Consider the following 15,331-nt stretch of genomic DNA (forward strand, 5'->3'; position numbering starts at 1 on the left):
GCGAACGCTGCCCTGGTCAAAGGTTGGGCCTTAGGCTGCAACTTAAATCAATTTTGGGTAAGCTAAGTTTGATTACATTTTCGGTGATGAAGCTCTCAAAAGCAATTTTTGAGCTGCCCATTCTGGGGCTGTTTGTTGCCGTTCCGAAATTTATATTTCTGGTTAGAGAAGCATCTATTTATCTGTTTTGGTGATGATGAAGTCCTGGAGTTGAGGAAAAAAGGAGAGGAAGAAAAAAAAAAAAGAGGGTATGATCCAGAAAGCAGGTGAATCTAGAACTAAAATATGTGAGTAATCATGTCTTTTGTCCTTCAGAAAATATAACAACAAGAATAAGAAGGAGGAAGAATCCGGGAATATGCTAACAAAGAAAAAAAAAGTAAATAACAGAAGATTCGAATGGAGGTGATGTGTGGCAGTCTAAGAATATTTTGGCATACGAGACCCATTCCTTCAGGTGCTGCTGGCAGGAGGGATGTTGGGGAAATACAGGTGGTTCTGAAGTATGAAGCGAAATGGGTATAAGAAAGGATGTCAAATACGGACTCCAACAGCAATACGCCAGCTTGAGAGAAATAAACACTTCCGCTTTATCTTTTTCCAGCAGAGTCAAGACCACAGAGTTGTGCGTTCATAGCTTTTGCAAGTCTTCCTAAAAATGTGTTTGCTTAGTTAAATAGTTCAAGTATAGATATTGTCTACATTTGGGTAAGCATATTATTATAAGCTATAGGGCTCCCAAGAAATTGTTATTTTTTGAGTAAATATGAATTTTCCTTATAGGTATGACCACTCATCCTTAAAACATGACTATAATCCCGCCAGTTTTAGAAAAAGCACATGCTGTATGTTGTCTTAGGAAGTACTTTAGAAAACTTAATTCTTTCTAAGTGGCCCGAGTGGTGACTCTAATGGTTCTTTGACAAGAATTATGATCTGCCTCACTAATTAGGCTGTTCCACATATGCACTAATTGGATTGACTTAAAAAATCAAAGAAAGGAAACTGAAGAGCATGCAACCTACCTAATACCACATTTTAGAGCTGGGTTACTCGAGTTATTTCTTTGCTTTAAAATCATCGAAAGAGAAATCTTGTAAAGAAAAGAAAAAGATAAAATTGGAAAAATCCAACTTACTAAGAATTTCTGGCCGTGCCAGAGGTGAAACAACATCTCCACGCAAGCAAGTCTTGCTTGATTTATCCAAATCTTACTTAAACATGTACCGTGCAGATATCTCATTTGTGTCTCCGGAGAGAAATCTCAATTGAATTATATTTATAAGTAGGGAAATCCAGTCCATGCTGAATAGACACAGTCAATGAGGATGTGCCATTTCTAGTCACTTCCCCAGCCACTTTACGGCTACGAAAGCAGAATTGACAGAGGTTCCGAGCAAGCGTGGCCCACTGAAATATCATTGCTTTTGCAATTAGTTCTTCCTCTTTTTTTCCTTTATTTGGAACATCAAAACAGGGGAGAAAAAAAAATCCAATTCCACTTTACTGTTCCTTTATGGTGATGTGCTCTATTAATTGCACTTCGTGTGGCCTGAGGAGAAACGGGAAGGTTCATAAGACTGGCACTTGGGGATGATCCTCTCCTTCACTTCTCTCTCGGACTCAGCATTTCCCAGGAGAAGACACCACAGTCCCAGAGTCGGGGTGGGACGCAGTGCCCGACGCCACAGCCGTGCTCACACTACTGGATCCTGCCCCGGATCCCGTCCCGGCTACAGGGAACACACTGCACGCTGGGCGAGTGTTCTGGAGAGCCCACCTGAGAAGTCCCCGCGAGGGGAATCGCTCCCGGGCCCCCCATGCCGTCGTGGGGAGGCCAGCTGAGGCCCTCAGGAAGCCAGAGGCTGCTAATACCTTCTCCAAGCTGGAAATGCTGGCACCTTTTCATTTTTACAAAATCTTCATAGCCACAACTCCCATATACACAGGGTCACATTTTGGCCTGATTTGTTATAAGGGTCAGAGTTTTGTGAAATAGCAAGCAGGAAGATCTATTCTCGTGCCTTTCCATAGGTTTATTGGCCGACAGAATTGAAACTGTGAACATAAAGGAAATTTCCCTGGAGAGTAAAATTCTTTGTAGAGATGACAAAATGATTAGGCCAGCAGTGCTATTGAGCTAAACTTTATGGAAACTCGCCACAGAGCAAAACACATTAAAATACTTTTTTTTTCTTCCCCTGTCAATAAAAAATAATTTCGGGTTCAATGACAAAAACGTACAGAAGGGAAAAATATTGGCAGCCTTTCTACTATGTTAAGGGGTAAGTGTAACTGTTTTTAATATCAGTCAATACGTAAATACTGCTTCTTTTAAACACACATAGATTTTTTTTCCTAGACTCTTGAAGCATTATGGCCAAAAGAGAATTTGGTTATTTATTTTATTCCCCTCATTTTAGAGGTGAGGAAACTGAGGCCAGAAGGTTCAGTGCCTTACGTAAGGACTTCTCCAAGGAAAGGCAAGAACCTAAATAGCCTGCCTCTCAGCCTAGGACCCCTAGTAAAATTTTATGGCTGAGTTTGAAACTCTTTTTGATTTTTCAATATCTTTTTGGTACCTAATTCCCTCAAACCTGCTACATTTCGGGGCTGATCAATGGCACCAGCAAATAGCAACGCTCCATCCTCCCTTTGGCATTTACTGACCCCTCGTCAGCCATCGGGAGGCACGTGTAGCTTCAGGAGCTGGAGGATGCAGCTGTCAAATTGCCTCTTAACCCGAAGGAAACACATCAGTAGAGTAATTAATCTTGTACAACCCTCTCTATCAACCTGGCCACTTTTTTTTTTTTTTTACATCATTACAAGTGAATGCTTATGTGCATGGCTGATTTAATTAATAATTCTAATAAAAAAGACAGTATCCTAGCGATATACATAAGTACATGAATAAATGAATTAAAGAACCAGCGCCATCCTGGAACCTCCACTGAGATGAAGCCACACTGTTCCTGGGGCTACAGGGATTGAGTTTCCACTGGTTTACCCTTCAGTGTTTGCATCATCCGTACCGGAGAGGAAAGAAAAGGAAAAGTGACACTTAATGAGGCACCGTATTTGCTATTTTACGTGTCCTGTATCATTTGATCTTCACAACGACCGGATAAAAATCAGGTGAGACAAGGAAGCTTAAAGACGGGGATTGCAGGAACCGACCAACATCCTGCACGGGCGACGACGATCCGCTTGCTTCCAGAGCTTTTGGTGGTTGGCCTGTGTGGTGGAAAGAGCACTGCACCAGGAGCAAGAGAAACGGAGCCGGCTGCAGCTTTCCATCCGCTGTGACAATACGCTACTTGGAGTTCCCGCACCCCCAGATGGAAAGAACTCCTAGACGGAAAGCTTTCAAACCTGGTTTTGTGCAGGCCCATGGCTGTGGGCCGGGCCCCGGGGTCACTGTGCAGCGTGGGAGGGAGGGAACAGACAGGCTTTTCCACGCTTCCCTCCCCATCAGGCAAATGAACTCCAACTTCATCGTTGTTACAGAGTAAGGGCATGAGCACCAGGTCTTATTTGGGGGAAAGAAAGGAATCCACTGCTTCAAAAAGCTGGAAAAAAACCAGGTACTACCCAAGACTGCTCTTGCTCTAAGGGTCTGTCCTTTGACGTGGCTTCACTAGCGCATCTTTAGCACTTGGGTTGGGTTGGCTCTTACTCGTGCTGATCCGGTGACCGGGAGGGGAGCATCATAGGTTCCAGCAGTTGTTCTGAGTGCTTCGACCTGTTGGGTATCACCTCTCACGGATGGCACTGGATGACTGTTTTGTGTCTAGCTTCTCGAGAACACACAAGGCTTCTAGGCATAAGGTCAGGGAGGAAAAAAAAAAATCTTCTCGCTCCATTCCTACTGCATTTCAGCACATTTGTATACATCCATTATTTGTATGACGATTACGTCTGTGCGGATTCCAGTCCAGCAGAGTTGCCATTCAGTAGGTTGGTGCAGCTCTATCAAAATCTACCTGCAACTGCAAACCTGATTTTTTGTCAAATATTTATTACTAGAACATCCAGGAAAGGCTTTCCATTAACATCTTAAAGCTGTGAGGATAAAGCTAGTTGGCTCACATAGCACACTGTCTTCAATAATCACCACGTCTAAATTTATTACTGCCTCTTTCAACCAAAATGAAATTCCTATCTCTTTTAAGCTCCAGGAGGGGAGATCAATTTCAATCTAAAATATGAATCATTCAAATTTGTGGTATCACCTTTCACACGGAATCAGGGTTTATTATAATACACAAAAGTAACAGAGAGCCCATACAGTTGCTTACTGGCATGTGGGGACATTTGAAGCAAGCAGAGAGCTGAAATATTACTTGCAAGGGCACAGCTGGCTCCATATTCAACAAATCAGTCAAAAAATAACGTTTGCCTGCCTCAGTCAGATCTAAACAAGGAAAAACTGTGATGCCAGCCACATTCTTACTTTCTCCAACAGCCTCTTCCATTTTCCTTTTGGGTATCAGCTACTGACTTTTATTTTTATTTATTTTTTTAATCTCAATGAGAAGGTGTCCATCAAATTAAACAGACTGGGAAGAAAGAGCCTCTAACATGAAAGGAGATTTTCCAGAAAGTTAAATAGCCCTGATTGTATAAAACATTTGAAATTGGAACTTCATTATTGTCTCCACAGGGTTGCTAAGGCAGGGAAAAGACAAAGTTATGGTGAAGCTTTCGAAGACTTTGTGTAATATTTCTGAGGCAAATGCTTTGTTGTTTGAATAAATGCATGTGCGTGCGCACACACACACACAGAAGGAGAGAAGTCCTTATGGCATCATGAGGACCTATATTCTAACAATAGGTTTGACACCCCACTTTTGGACACACATGACACAGGGATTTGGCGCCCACAGACTGTAGCAATATCATCGTTATCTATGCAGGCCTGTATGTCAGGACTCTGTTACTATTAAAGCTTGACTCGTCCCCAATATTTTCATAGATTGGGTCTCAGGAGAAGCGTGTATTAAATCAAAGCTATGTGAATTTTAAGCACTTTGTTTATATGGCTAAGATTTTCTTCTTAACTAATCTTCTTTCTTTCCCTTTAGAGTGTGATTCTTTGGGTCCTATCATGAATATCCGGTTTCTTTTTTTTAAAGAAGGTGGGAAACAAAGCACATACAACATATTTTGCCTATAGAAATGAATTCAATCAGTTACTGAATTGCTGATCAAATAATGGTGTAAATTTGATGAACTGGACCCATAGATGGCAGGATGGGATCATTCCGTTCACATCATTTTAGGGAAAGACTTAAAGGAATCATCTCTTTCAGTTGCTCATGTTCAGGAAATAACAACCACAACTGAAAAATAGTATAAAATCCCAAATAGTTCTGAATCCCTCATTTTTTACTTAATAAGGAATTTTGCTATGAATAGTTGGCATGCTGTCATCTATTATTAATTTTGTTCAAGCACTTGTTCCCTGAGGCTGGTCTATACTGATCCACAGAATATTTTTTTTTTCTTTCTCTCTCTCTTTCTCTTTCACACACACACACACACACACACACATACACTAAGAGATGTTTTCTTTTCTTTTTTTTTTTTTTTAAGAGATGTTTTCAAGGCAGGTTATATTTCAGAAATTTCTGGACAGATGGTCTAGAAGGTGAGGGATTCACTGTATTCTAGGTTTCCTACAGTTTTCCTACAAAATTCTGCTTTGCCCTCACTTGAGAAACTATATATTCTTTACCTAAAGTCATTCTACTGATGAGATGACTAACATTTCTGCTCAGAATGAGATGTCCTCTGACTATTACAGTCTAAAAGTCCACAGGCCACAGAAGGCAAAGGGGTTTAAGGTGACTTCATTTTTAATCAGTCCTTTGTTGCTTCTCTAGGACTGAAGAAAGATGTGAGGAAAGAGGCAAACAAACAGAATGAGAGAGGCTTGCAGAAGAGCAAGAAGCACAGGAGGGACGATCACCAATGACTGGGGTGCCGCGTCTCTGCCGCTCAGGGAGCGCTTGGTGTACGCACGGCCACTGGGCCTATTACTGAGCAAGGCCCAGTGCAGACCAGGCCCTGAGGCATCAAGGCAGATCTTCAGCCCACGTTCTTCCTTTCACACCCTCGCCTGTGGAAACAGGAGTGTACTGCCCATGTCTCTACTTCCTCACCTACTTCCTTCACCTTTCTATCCACAGCATCGTGACTTCTACCCCCAATTTGCTACAGAAGCTGCTTTGGCAAAGATCACCAATAATTGCCAATTGTCAGGGACAGTGATGGAGTTTAAGACGTCTCCGATCTGCTGTACCGTTGGACACTGCTGACCTTCCCTTTTCTTGAACAGGTCTCCTCCTCGGCTTCCATGGCACTGATCTGCGTCGGGCATCTCTGCCCACACAGAATCCACGAGCTTCTGCAGGATGTTTCACCTTCTGCTCATTCCTCAATGCTGAATTTTACTTGGATTTTGGTCCTTGCTCATCTCTTTGCCATACCTAACTGAAATTACCACCTTCATTCTAGTAACTTCTAATTCATATCTCCATTCTGGAGATTGCCTCCAACTGAGTATGTCTAAAATTAAAGTCATTTTTCTTCTTTCTACCTCTACCTTCTCCCCAGATCTGAAAATGCTAATCCTCCTCTCATGTTCTATCCTGGTTAATCTCACCCAACTAAATGGTGGGATTTGTCTAGATTCTCTCCACATTTAGTCATGAACTCTTCTCTCTACTCTTTCACCTCTGCTCCCCTTTTTGTGTAATTCTCTTCTTATAAGTCTAATATCTGGGTTTAGCCTCCACATTACTTAAGAATGTCTTTCAGAAAGTAAATTGATCAGATCCTTCCTTTATCAAAAATCCTTCAACAGCTCTCCAAAACCAGAAAGATAAAGTCCAAGCTCATGTGCAGCCTCCCCTGTCCTAATTCTACCAACTTGTCCAGTCATCTCTCAATACTCTCTTCTCCCATCTTTTACCCCAATCCTATAAAGGTACTACTATGTCTTCAAATGTATCTGATTGTTTCAGCCTGCCATGTCTTTAGAGTAGCTACTTCATTCCAGAGTATTATCACCCCCACCCCCACCCCCACCCATTTCACACCCAGGCTCAATCCTATCACGTCCTTTGTTCAAGGGTCATCTCTATAGCTCACCATCAGTCGCTGAGACTGAGTTGATGATTCTCTCCTTTGTGTCACTGTGCACTGTGCTCATGATTGTTCTTGAATGAACCCTGCAAACTTCGACCTTTGAAAATGACCCAATGGTGGTATTTTGAGTTGTATCTCGGTTATAATTCTCATACTGACATTGCCTATTCTAGTTGACAGTCCTTTCATGGCCCTCAAGACCAGATTAAGAGCCTCTTCTCTGCTCTAGTATGCCACCATTACTGTACTGCATTACAGTTGTCTGTTTCTAATTCCTTTCCTCTCATTCATCAGAGAACTCTCTGAGGATTGGTTTTCTAGATCTATTAATTCTTTTCTTTTCAACATTGAGCACAGTGCTTTGTACATTGTAGGCAGTCAATATACATATCCAAATACCTCTATCATCTATCTATCTATCTATCTATCTATCTATCTATCTATCTATCATCTATCTATCTAATGAATGAAGGCTGCTATTCAATAAATTATTTGAGCCTGAAAGTTTTAGTTTGACTTTACTCTTTGAATCTTCTAGTTGTCTGAACTTCGATGCAGCAAACATCATATTTAATCTGGAATTAGCACCACAAAGTCTGGTTCCTTCACTGACCAAGAATGAGGTTAAGTTATGAGCAAGAGTTGGGGCATTATTTCAGATTTGCATGACTTCTCCCTGGCTTGCCAGTGACACTTTACCCTCTAAATCCTTAGTAAAGTGTTGGGCTCTGGGTTAACAAATAAGGTCAGCCATCTATATATTGCTTTTTGAAATGAGTGCTATTAGGGGATATAATATAATAACAATGGCTAACATTTGTTGTTTACTTTGTTCCAGGCTGAGTGATAAATGCTTTACATGCATTATCCCGTTTCATTTTTATCCTATCATATCCTCGTTTTATCAATGAGTTAACTGAGCCTTTGGCATTTGCTTACTCAAAGTCACACATAACTGATATGTAGTAAAACTGGAATTCAAACCAAGGTCTCCTTGACTCATTTTATGTGAAACGCACGCACACCCCCCCCCCCCCAAGAATGCTGCATTCTTTTTTGGATGATCTTAGTTATAGAAAAGCTCTAAATTATAGCTTCTTGTTTTCTGTCTTCTTGGTGATCTAGGTTGTCACAAACCAGGAGTAGACTGTATCAGTCTAAGTTTCATCCTAAATGGTTATGGATGGGGAACTGATTCCTAGTGGCTAAAGCTGTTAGAAAGCAGTCAATTTGGGTGTTTGCTATGTATAGACACTATACTAGGCAACTCACATTTCTGATAACCCTGTCTCTGAGTGTATGAACTATTTAGTGATACAAACCATAAAAACATGAAGATATTCTTATTCATGGCATGTTCCAAATATTAACACGTACACAAGTGGCAGACTTCCCACAGTCTATTTCTTTTCTCCTGGATAAGAATATGGGCAAGCTAGCTTTACACACTCCCTTAACTATAGGACGGGCTGATCTTCAGCAATAGATTTTTAACAGTTGGTCATAGGCCAATACTAGACCAGCTTAGGATTGGCTTCTAGTCTTGGATCAATTTAGAGGTTGAAGACCCTCCCATTCATAGACCATGTGAAGCTCTGATAAAAGTTCTTCTCACAGTGACACAGTGCACTTTCCAACTAGCATCACATAAACTTTAAGAAAGCTACCTTTCCCCATAATATAGTTTATAGATTCACAATGCCTGTGTCGGGTAACTGTGCCATCCAAAGAGACTTAAAATTTGTCATAAATATGTATGTTTAAATGTCCCTGAGTCTCATTTTTGTATAAGCTTTTAGTCAAACATTCAGCCCATTCATCTTTCATATACTTAAATTAGATATCTGGCATATGTTGTTTACATCTAAACACTTATTTTAAAAAGTTTTATATGTTGAAGTATAGCACCCTGTATTATTAAAGAAAAGTTGATAAAAAAAACACAAGGAGGACAAATATGTTGTATGTGGAGGTTTAGCTTTGGCAGAGTATGTTGCAAGTGATGCGATTTATCTTCCACTCCACTGATGTTTTCATATTCAAAGCAAGAGACAGGGAAAGGTAAGAGTTAAAAACTTGGGCTCTGCAGCAATCTGTAGGGATGCAGGGTTTTGCTTCGTCATTTATTAACCATTAGATTTTGGCCAAGCTTTCAATCTCTCCTCATCTTAGTTTCCTCATCTATAAGAAGGCAATGATAAAATTTACCTCTTTGGATCACATGAGGATTAAGTGAACAAATTCATATAAAGAGATTAGAATGGGATCTGGTCTATAGTAAGCTCACAGGAGTGTTACTTATAATCCTTCTGGTATTGCCTTGCATATCTAGGGATTACAAATACACATTTTACATCTAAACCCCAGTTCATTCATTCACTTATTCATTAGCCATTCAATCACTCATTCACTGTTTAACAAATTCATTTATTCCCTAAAGACTTCCCAATTACCTATTAAATACCAGACGCTATGCTTGGTGATATGGGAGATAATGCAATGAATCAGGTATTGATTCTATATTCTTAACAAACATAATTTGGTGGAGAGAGATGAAAAATATATAAAAATAATTATTGTAAAAACAGGAATGCTCAGTGCAATAAGAGCTTCAGATGAGGTTATATAAGGGTTCTGAATATATAGACATTTTCCCAGACTTCTATGGTTATGCTCATAATTGCAGACAAGATTTGCATAGTATGTCTTTGTTGACAAATTAATCAAATTGCACTAATATCTACATACAGGAAGCCAGTGGCAAAGGAAGATGATTAGACTACATTCTAAAGACACCATGTTTAGGAGCCCTTTCAGCAGTGCATTATCTCCAGATGACTGTGGTAAGGTTGCCAGAGTACCACAAATGCCTAAGTAAGTGTCATTTGTTCCTAATTTGTCACTTTTATTAATGTTTCAGTTTCAAATATCAGGATATGATTTAGAAATTCAAATAGCAAAAAGCTAATGTGTTATTAAGCCTTAAATTTTTCTTTACTTTGCCTTTTTAATTCATTTATTCTTTCAGGTTCTTGAATATTTAAATCATTTAAAATATTAATAGTACACCAAAGAAGTATCAATATTTACATTAAATTGAAATTCACACTGCTGTAATATTTTTAATGGCTTATATTATTCATAATTACACTAAATAAATCCTCCTCATGGAAGAAACTTAAGCAAGTTTATTACGCCATGGCTATAGCATGGCAAGTAGTATTTTTCAGAGTGGGGGCATTAAGAAATATTAAATAATGTTAAGCTGGAATAATATGTGATGTGTTTTTTTTAAAGTGTGCATAGGGCAAATCATTTTCAAATGATTATTTTCTACAAACAACCAATATGCTTTATCTAGAATCAGAAGTTCTTAAATTGTGGTAGTTCAAAGTTCATAAATCATGAAATTTCTTATAGTATATTTTTAAGTAGTAGGAGTATTATATATCCCATCTTCACATCGGCAAAGTAGACATGATCATGTCTGTGATGAATTACACAATATTCACAATTTTCAGAGACGGCTTATTATCACAGGATGATAACACAAATACATGTATGTCAGCTTACTATAAAAATATTAACTGTAAAAGATAAGGACGATTCAGATAACTTTGTGGAACTGAAAAGACAGTCTATGCTGTGTAATCTTTGAACACTTTGAGAAACACTCCACTTCAAAATTAGGAATATTTTGTGGTTATGAAAATGTGTGGTTTATTCAGCTTCCAACAAGCACTGAAAGCAATCGTGGGAGAAAACATCAGCTCAGGTTTCTCTTCAACTAATCCTCAAGTTTGTTCCATTTCTAGTCCTTAGGAACCAAGATATATTAGAAATATAGTACTTACTTTAGCAAAACCTTAAATTGTATTTCAAATACAGTTTTAGGTAAAAACATTATCATATAGGATAAAATATTCTGTCCATGATCATTTACTTACTCTTTCATATTATATATGGCATGTGAAATTCTCACTATTTCCAGATGAATGTCTAAAGAAAACCAACCAAGAGCAAATTCAACTGAAATTAACCTATGCTTAAGGATAATGTCATGCATTTTTAAAAACAAAGCAAAAACAAACAAAAGCCCACCAAACCATCTTCAGTCAGAAGACATTTTTCAGAGGGTCCTATTGTTTAGGGATTTTTTTTTCCCTTTTCTCAGCTCTAAGACATTTTTCTCAACACATGTAGACTTCAGAAGGGATTAAAAATTCTCAAACACTCATACCACTTAGGGGCCAGGTTTCCTCTGTGTATGGGATGTGTCCCATCGGGCTGAGTTCTAAAAGGAACATAGGCCATTCTCACGTTTTATCTCTGCTGATGGACAGGAGCCGAGGGGCCCCTGGGAGCATTCTGGCAACACTGTGTTACTTACGGTTGAGAGGCAGGCTCGCATTGGTTGTGCCTAGCTTGTTGGCAGCCACACAAGTATAGTTGCCGAAGTGCTCCTGTGTCACATTGGTAACCGTGAGAATGGATCTTGTGCTAAAGTTTTGAATAATAATTCCTTGTTGGCCATTGAAGAGCCTAGAAGACAAAATAGGTAAATATGCATCGTGAATACCATTTTTAGTTTTATCTTAGTTGACGTTGCCATGGCAACCCAAAGACAGTTTTGGCCACACAAGTGTTAGCACATAATGTAATAATGGTGCAATTATATTTTCCTTACGTTAGTAGGTACCGGGGAGGAGAGGCTGTTTGACAGCTGTAGATTGTTACTACGGGATTATTTGTACTCTACGACAAACTGAATTTAGATTTCTGCATGTCCTAGTCATACATTGATTTGTATTTTAGAAAACTAAACACACCACAGCCATGGCGCCTCATCTGTTAAAGTTGAGAAAGAGCAAAGCAAATTAAATATAATGATTTTATTAAAAAACACAAGCTGATGGTTTCTAAAAAGCTGCCTAGAATACGTCTAGGCCATTTCAGTTGCTGTTATTGGAACACTCCGGTGAAAGTTAACCCCACAACTGTGACAGGATAGTTCTGAATCTAGGGCTGACACTGCTTTGCTGCTGCTAGGTACAACCCGGACAGGTGACTTGCTGGTAACCCTAGGAAGAAAAGCAGCTGTCTAGCATTGAGAGCATTTCAAGTTGAGTCTCACCTTGACCACATCTTAGGAATGTGACTGGGAGAGTCCTCTAACCTTTCTGGGCCTCCATATAAAATTCGATTTTTCCCAATTCCATTCTGACTACCCAACAATCTGTCTCCAGGCTTACCAGCAGAGGCCTCATTCTCAGATAGGCTGGCTGGCAGAGGGTCACCATCCTCAGGGCTTGCCATGCCCACCTCTGCTTTCTTTTTCCTGATCTGCATCCAGTGGTCATCAGCCCCTTGTATCTCTGCCAGCTGGAACCTTCCCTCCTCGCTCAGGTCTGATCTGTGTCCTATCTCTCCTACTCTAATGCTCCTTAAATGACTCTTCCTTCTCTCTCGCTCTCTCTCTGCATGTTTTTCTCAAAATTGTTGTGAGATTTATGAAACCAAACTGCTCTGTAGTAGTTTCTGTGCACACAGGTCTCTTTAACCCAAGGAAGTTCAATTGCTTTAAATTCCTCAAAAGGCAAGGTCATATGGATATACTTTATTTTATATTTGAGTCCTGCATAGTACTTAATGGTCCACAATAAATAGTTCATAGATCAACAGAGTTAGGATCACATCCCCACATCGCAGAAAATGGTAAGCCTCCTCAAAAAATTCTCTTTCTAAAGATGAATTCTGAAATAATGAGGATGCCAACCAGATGATAATGTCTCCCTAAAAAACCCCAAAGTCTACTATGAAAAGACGTGCTGATCACAATATGGGCTATGAAAGCTCACAGCCCAAATGGCATGGTGTTTTTTTCCTTCTTAATATGTTCAAGTTTTAGTACTAAATATTTCTTTAATCACAAAGATGCTAATAAATGGCATTCCCCTGAGAGTTTAGGTTGAACTCCTTTGCATTACATTATGTGACTTGCATCTGAATTCAGATAAAATATACTGTAGTTACATGCAGATTAAAATAAGCAGCCATGCTTGATTACCTTGGGAATTAGTTATATTTCAGGTAATAGCTGAATTTGACTTATCCAAAACTCAAACTTTAATCAGATTAATAAAACTTTGAGTTAAATAAACATTGAAAAACTTTAACTTGAGCAATAAACCTAATGATCTGCAACTCTGACACAAGAAAATAGGTCATAAAATATCAAGGATATAGTAATTTTTACTCCCCTGTCTCATATTGCAAATCTATCAACATTATTGCCAAAATACTATCATGATTATTGCATATTTTTCTGCATCACATTAGTAATTTTATTCTTGACAAATTAGTGAATACTATGTATAAACACCCCACAGCCTCATTGTGCAGGAAGCTTCAGCATTATGGCTTAAGTCTATCTATCCACAGCTACACTATGGACACGTTCTGCAGCTCCCTGGACTACTAAATCTCCATTGTGCCCCACCTACCAAAACTCAGATTCATTTTGCTGCTGAAGAGTTAAGAAGAAATCAGTCAGGGTCTTCATTTGGCTTGACTCTGGGGAGAAACTCTCAAGGGAGTATAGTCAGTAACTTGATGGTACTATTTGCTTCTGTTCCTCTGGGCTGTCTTTCTGAGTTGGCTTTCAGTTCTCTGCCCTTCAATGTGTCTGAAGGCAAAGTCCCAGATGTTGCTAAATCACGCAGCCTATCCATGCTCTGGATGTGTAGGCCCACTCTTGGGTGGCACATCAATGGCACAGCAGCAGCAGCAACTCCTGCTGCTCCACTCAGTCTGGCAAGTAATTATGGCCAATAAAAAAGAGAAGTACCTTCCCCTGGGGGGATTGTCTTTCCTCTAGAGGAAGTTACCTTTCTGAGATTACTGGAGTAGTCCAAAACTTACTTTCTTGTAGAATTGGGAGTTTTATAAATGCTGACTCCTCAAATACCCTGGAAGAACCCATCTTTACCCAGTAGCTGGCTGAGACAGCTTTTCCAAAACCGAGCTTGAGGGGAAATGCCTTCTGAGATGGTATATATATCTCTGGAGGTTTACTTCTATGATTTTCTTACGGAGTCCTGAGGGTACATGGGGTGAGGGGCTTTCTCAGCTATTCAAATCAATTCTGAAAATTGTCATTGCTACAAAGATGAATCCTATGCTTAGGTGATTAGGGACTTGGCTGGGCAGCACATGTCTTTGAAGATCTTTCAAGGCCCTTCAGAAGGTCAGAGCTGAAGAGAAGAATCAATCAGATATATAAACAGGCATTTACAATTGGGTTTATTTTAGTCACAATGGGGACTCTGTTGAGATGAATACTTCGATCCTTAGTTACTGACTATCGAAATTTAAACCACACTTATAAGTCCCATCATGTATGTCTGTAATACAATTTCAATCTTTGACTAAAAAAAAATAATAATAATAAAAGGGTTCCTTAATTGATGATTTTTTTAATGAAACAATTTTATTCCCAAATGGTTGGATATACCTATATTTTCTACAAAGAAAATCATTTTTATTAATACATATAAATGAGAAATTTAATTGTTACTCTGTGTTAAAGAAATTCCTTGATAGCTTTCAAAAATGTACATATCAGCCTATTAACAGAATGATCCTGGCCCCACTGAATTTTTTATATCCATCTCAGACTTGTTTGAAACCAGACTTCCTTACATCAGTGATATGAAATCTTGAAGTGACAATTCAAGCAATAGTTCACAATATATCTTGCAATAAAACCAGAGAACTAAATCTGGAATATTGCCTTATTTGGAGTTCTCTACTTTCCCTAAATAAATCTTTCAAGTTCTAAGAGAATCATTCTTGTATTGACTTAGATTAGAGAATAAGAGATGTTTTCTTATAGTCCCTTCCCCCGAAAAGAGAGAAAACAGTTCTGTTGAGTTAGTGGTTAAACATGGTATTCCTTCCCTCAGAAGAAGATCAGCAGCATTTGGTGCTTGCCTAGAAATCCCCAAGCATTTTTAGTTTTTGTGTTTTTACCTTTCAGTGGACCCCTCGGTTATGAGATCCTTCTATTATTGTGGACCTTGCTGTCTTCTACCCTCTGCCACCTATGGTAGTTTGTTGCATACCACTAGGATCAGAATGTTTGTGTCCTCCCAAATTCATATGTTGAAAACCTGAG

At 39.2% G+C, this 15,331-nt stretch overlaps 1 protein-coding gene across 2 annotated transcripts in view; it reads right to left on the reverse strand.

Annotated features, from left to right (window-relative positions):
* The window catches only part of NEGR1 (neuronal growth regulator 1), an 813,801-nt gene that overhangs the window by 161,259 nt on the left and 637,211 nt on the right, over positions 1 to 15,331 (reverse strand). For both annotated transcript variants that reach the window (XM_077905038.1, XM_077905039.1), the window contains exon 6: positions 11,546 to 11,697. In XM_077905038.1, coding sequence (XP_077761164.1) covers positions 11,546 to 11,697 — 152 coding nt within the window. The remainder of the gene's footprint in view (positions 1 to 11,545; positions 11,698 to 15,331) is intronic.

This window comes from Canis aureus, chromosome 8, assembly GCF_053574225.1.
Source record: "Canis aureus isolate CA01 chromosome 8, VMU_Caureus_v.1.0, whole genome shotgun sequence".
NCBI lineage: Eukaryota > Metazoa > Chordata > Mammalia > Carnivora > Canidae > Canis > Canis aureus.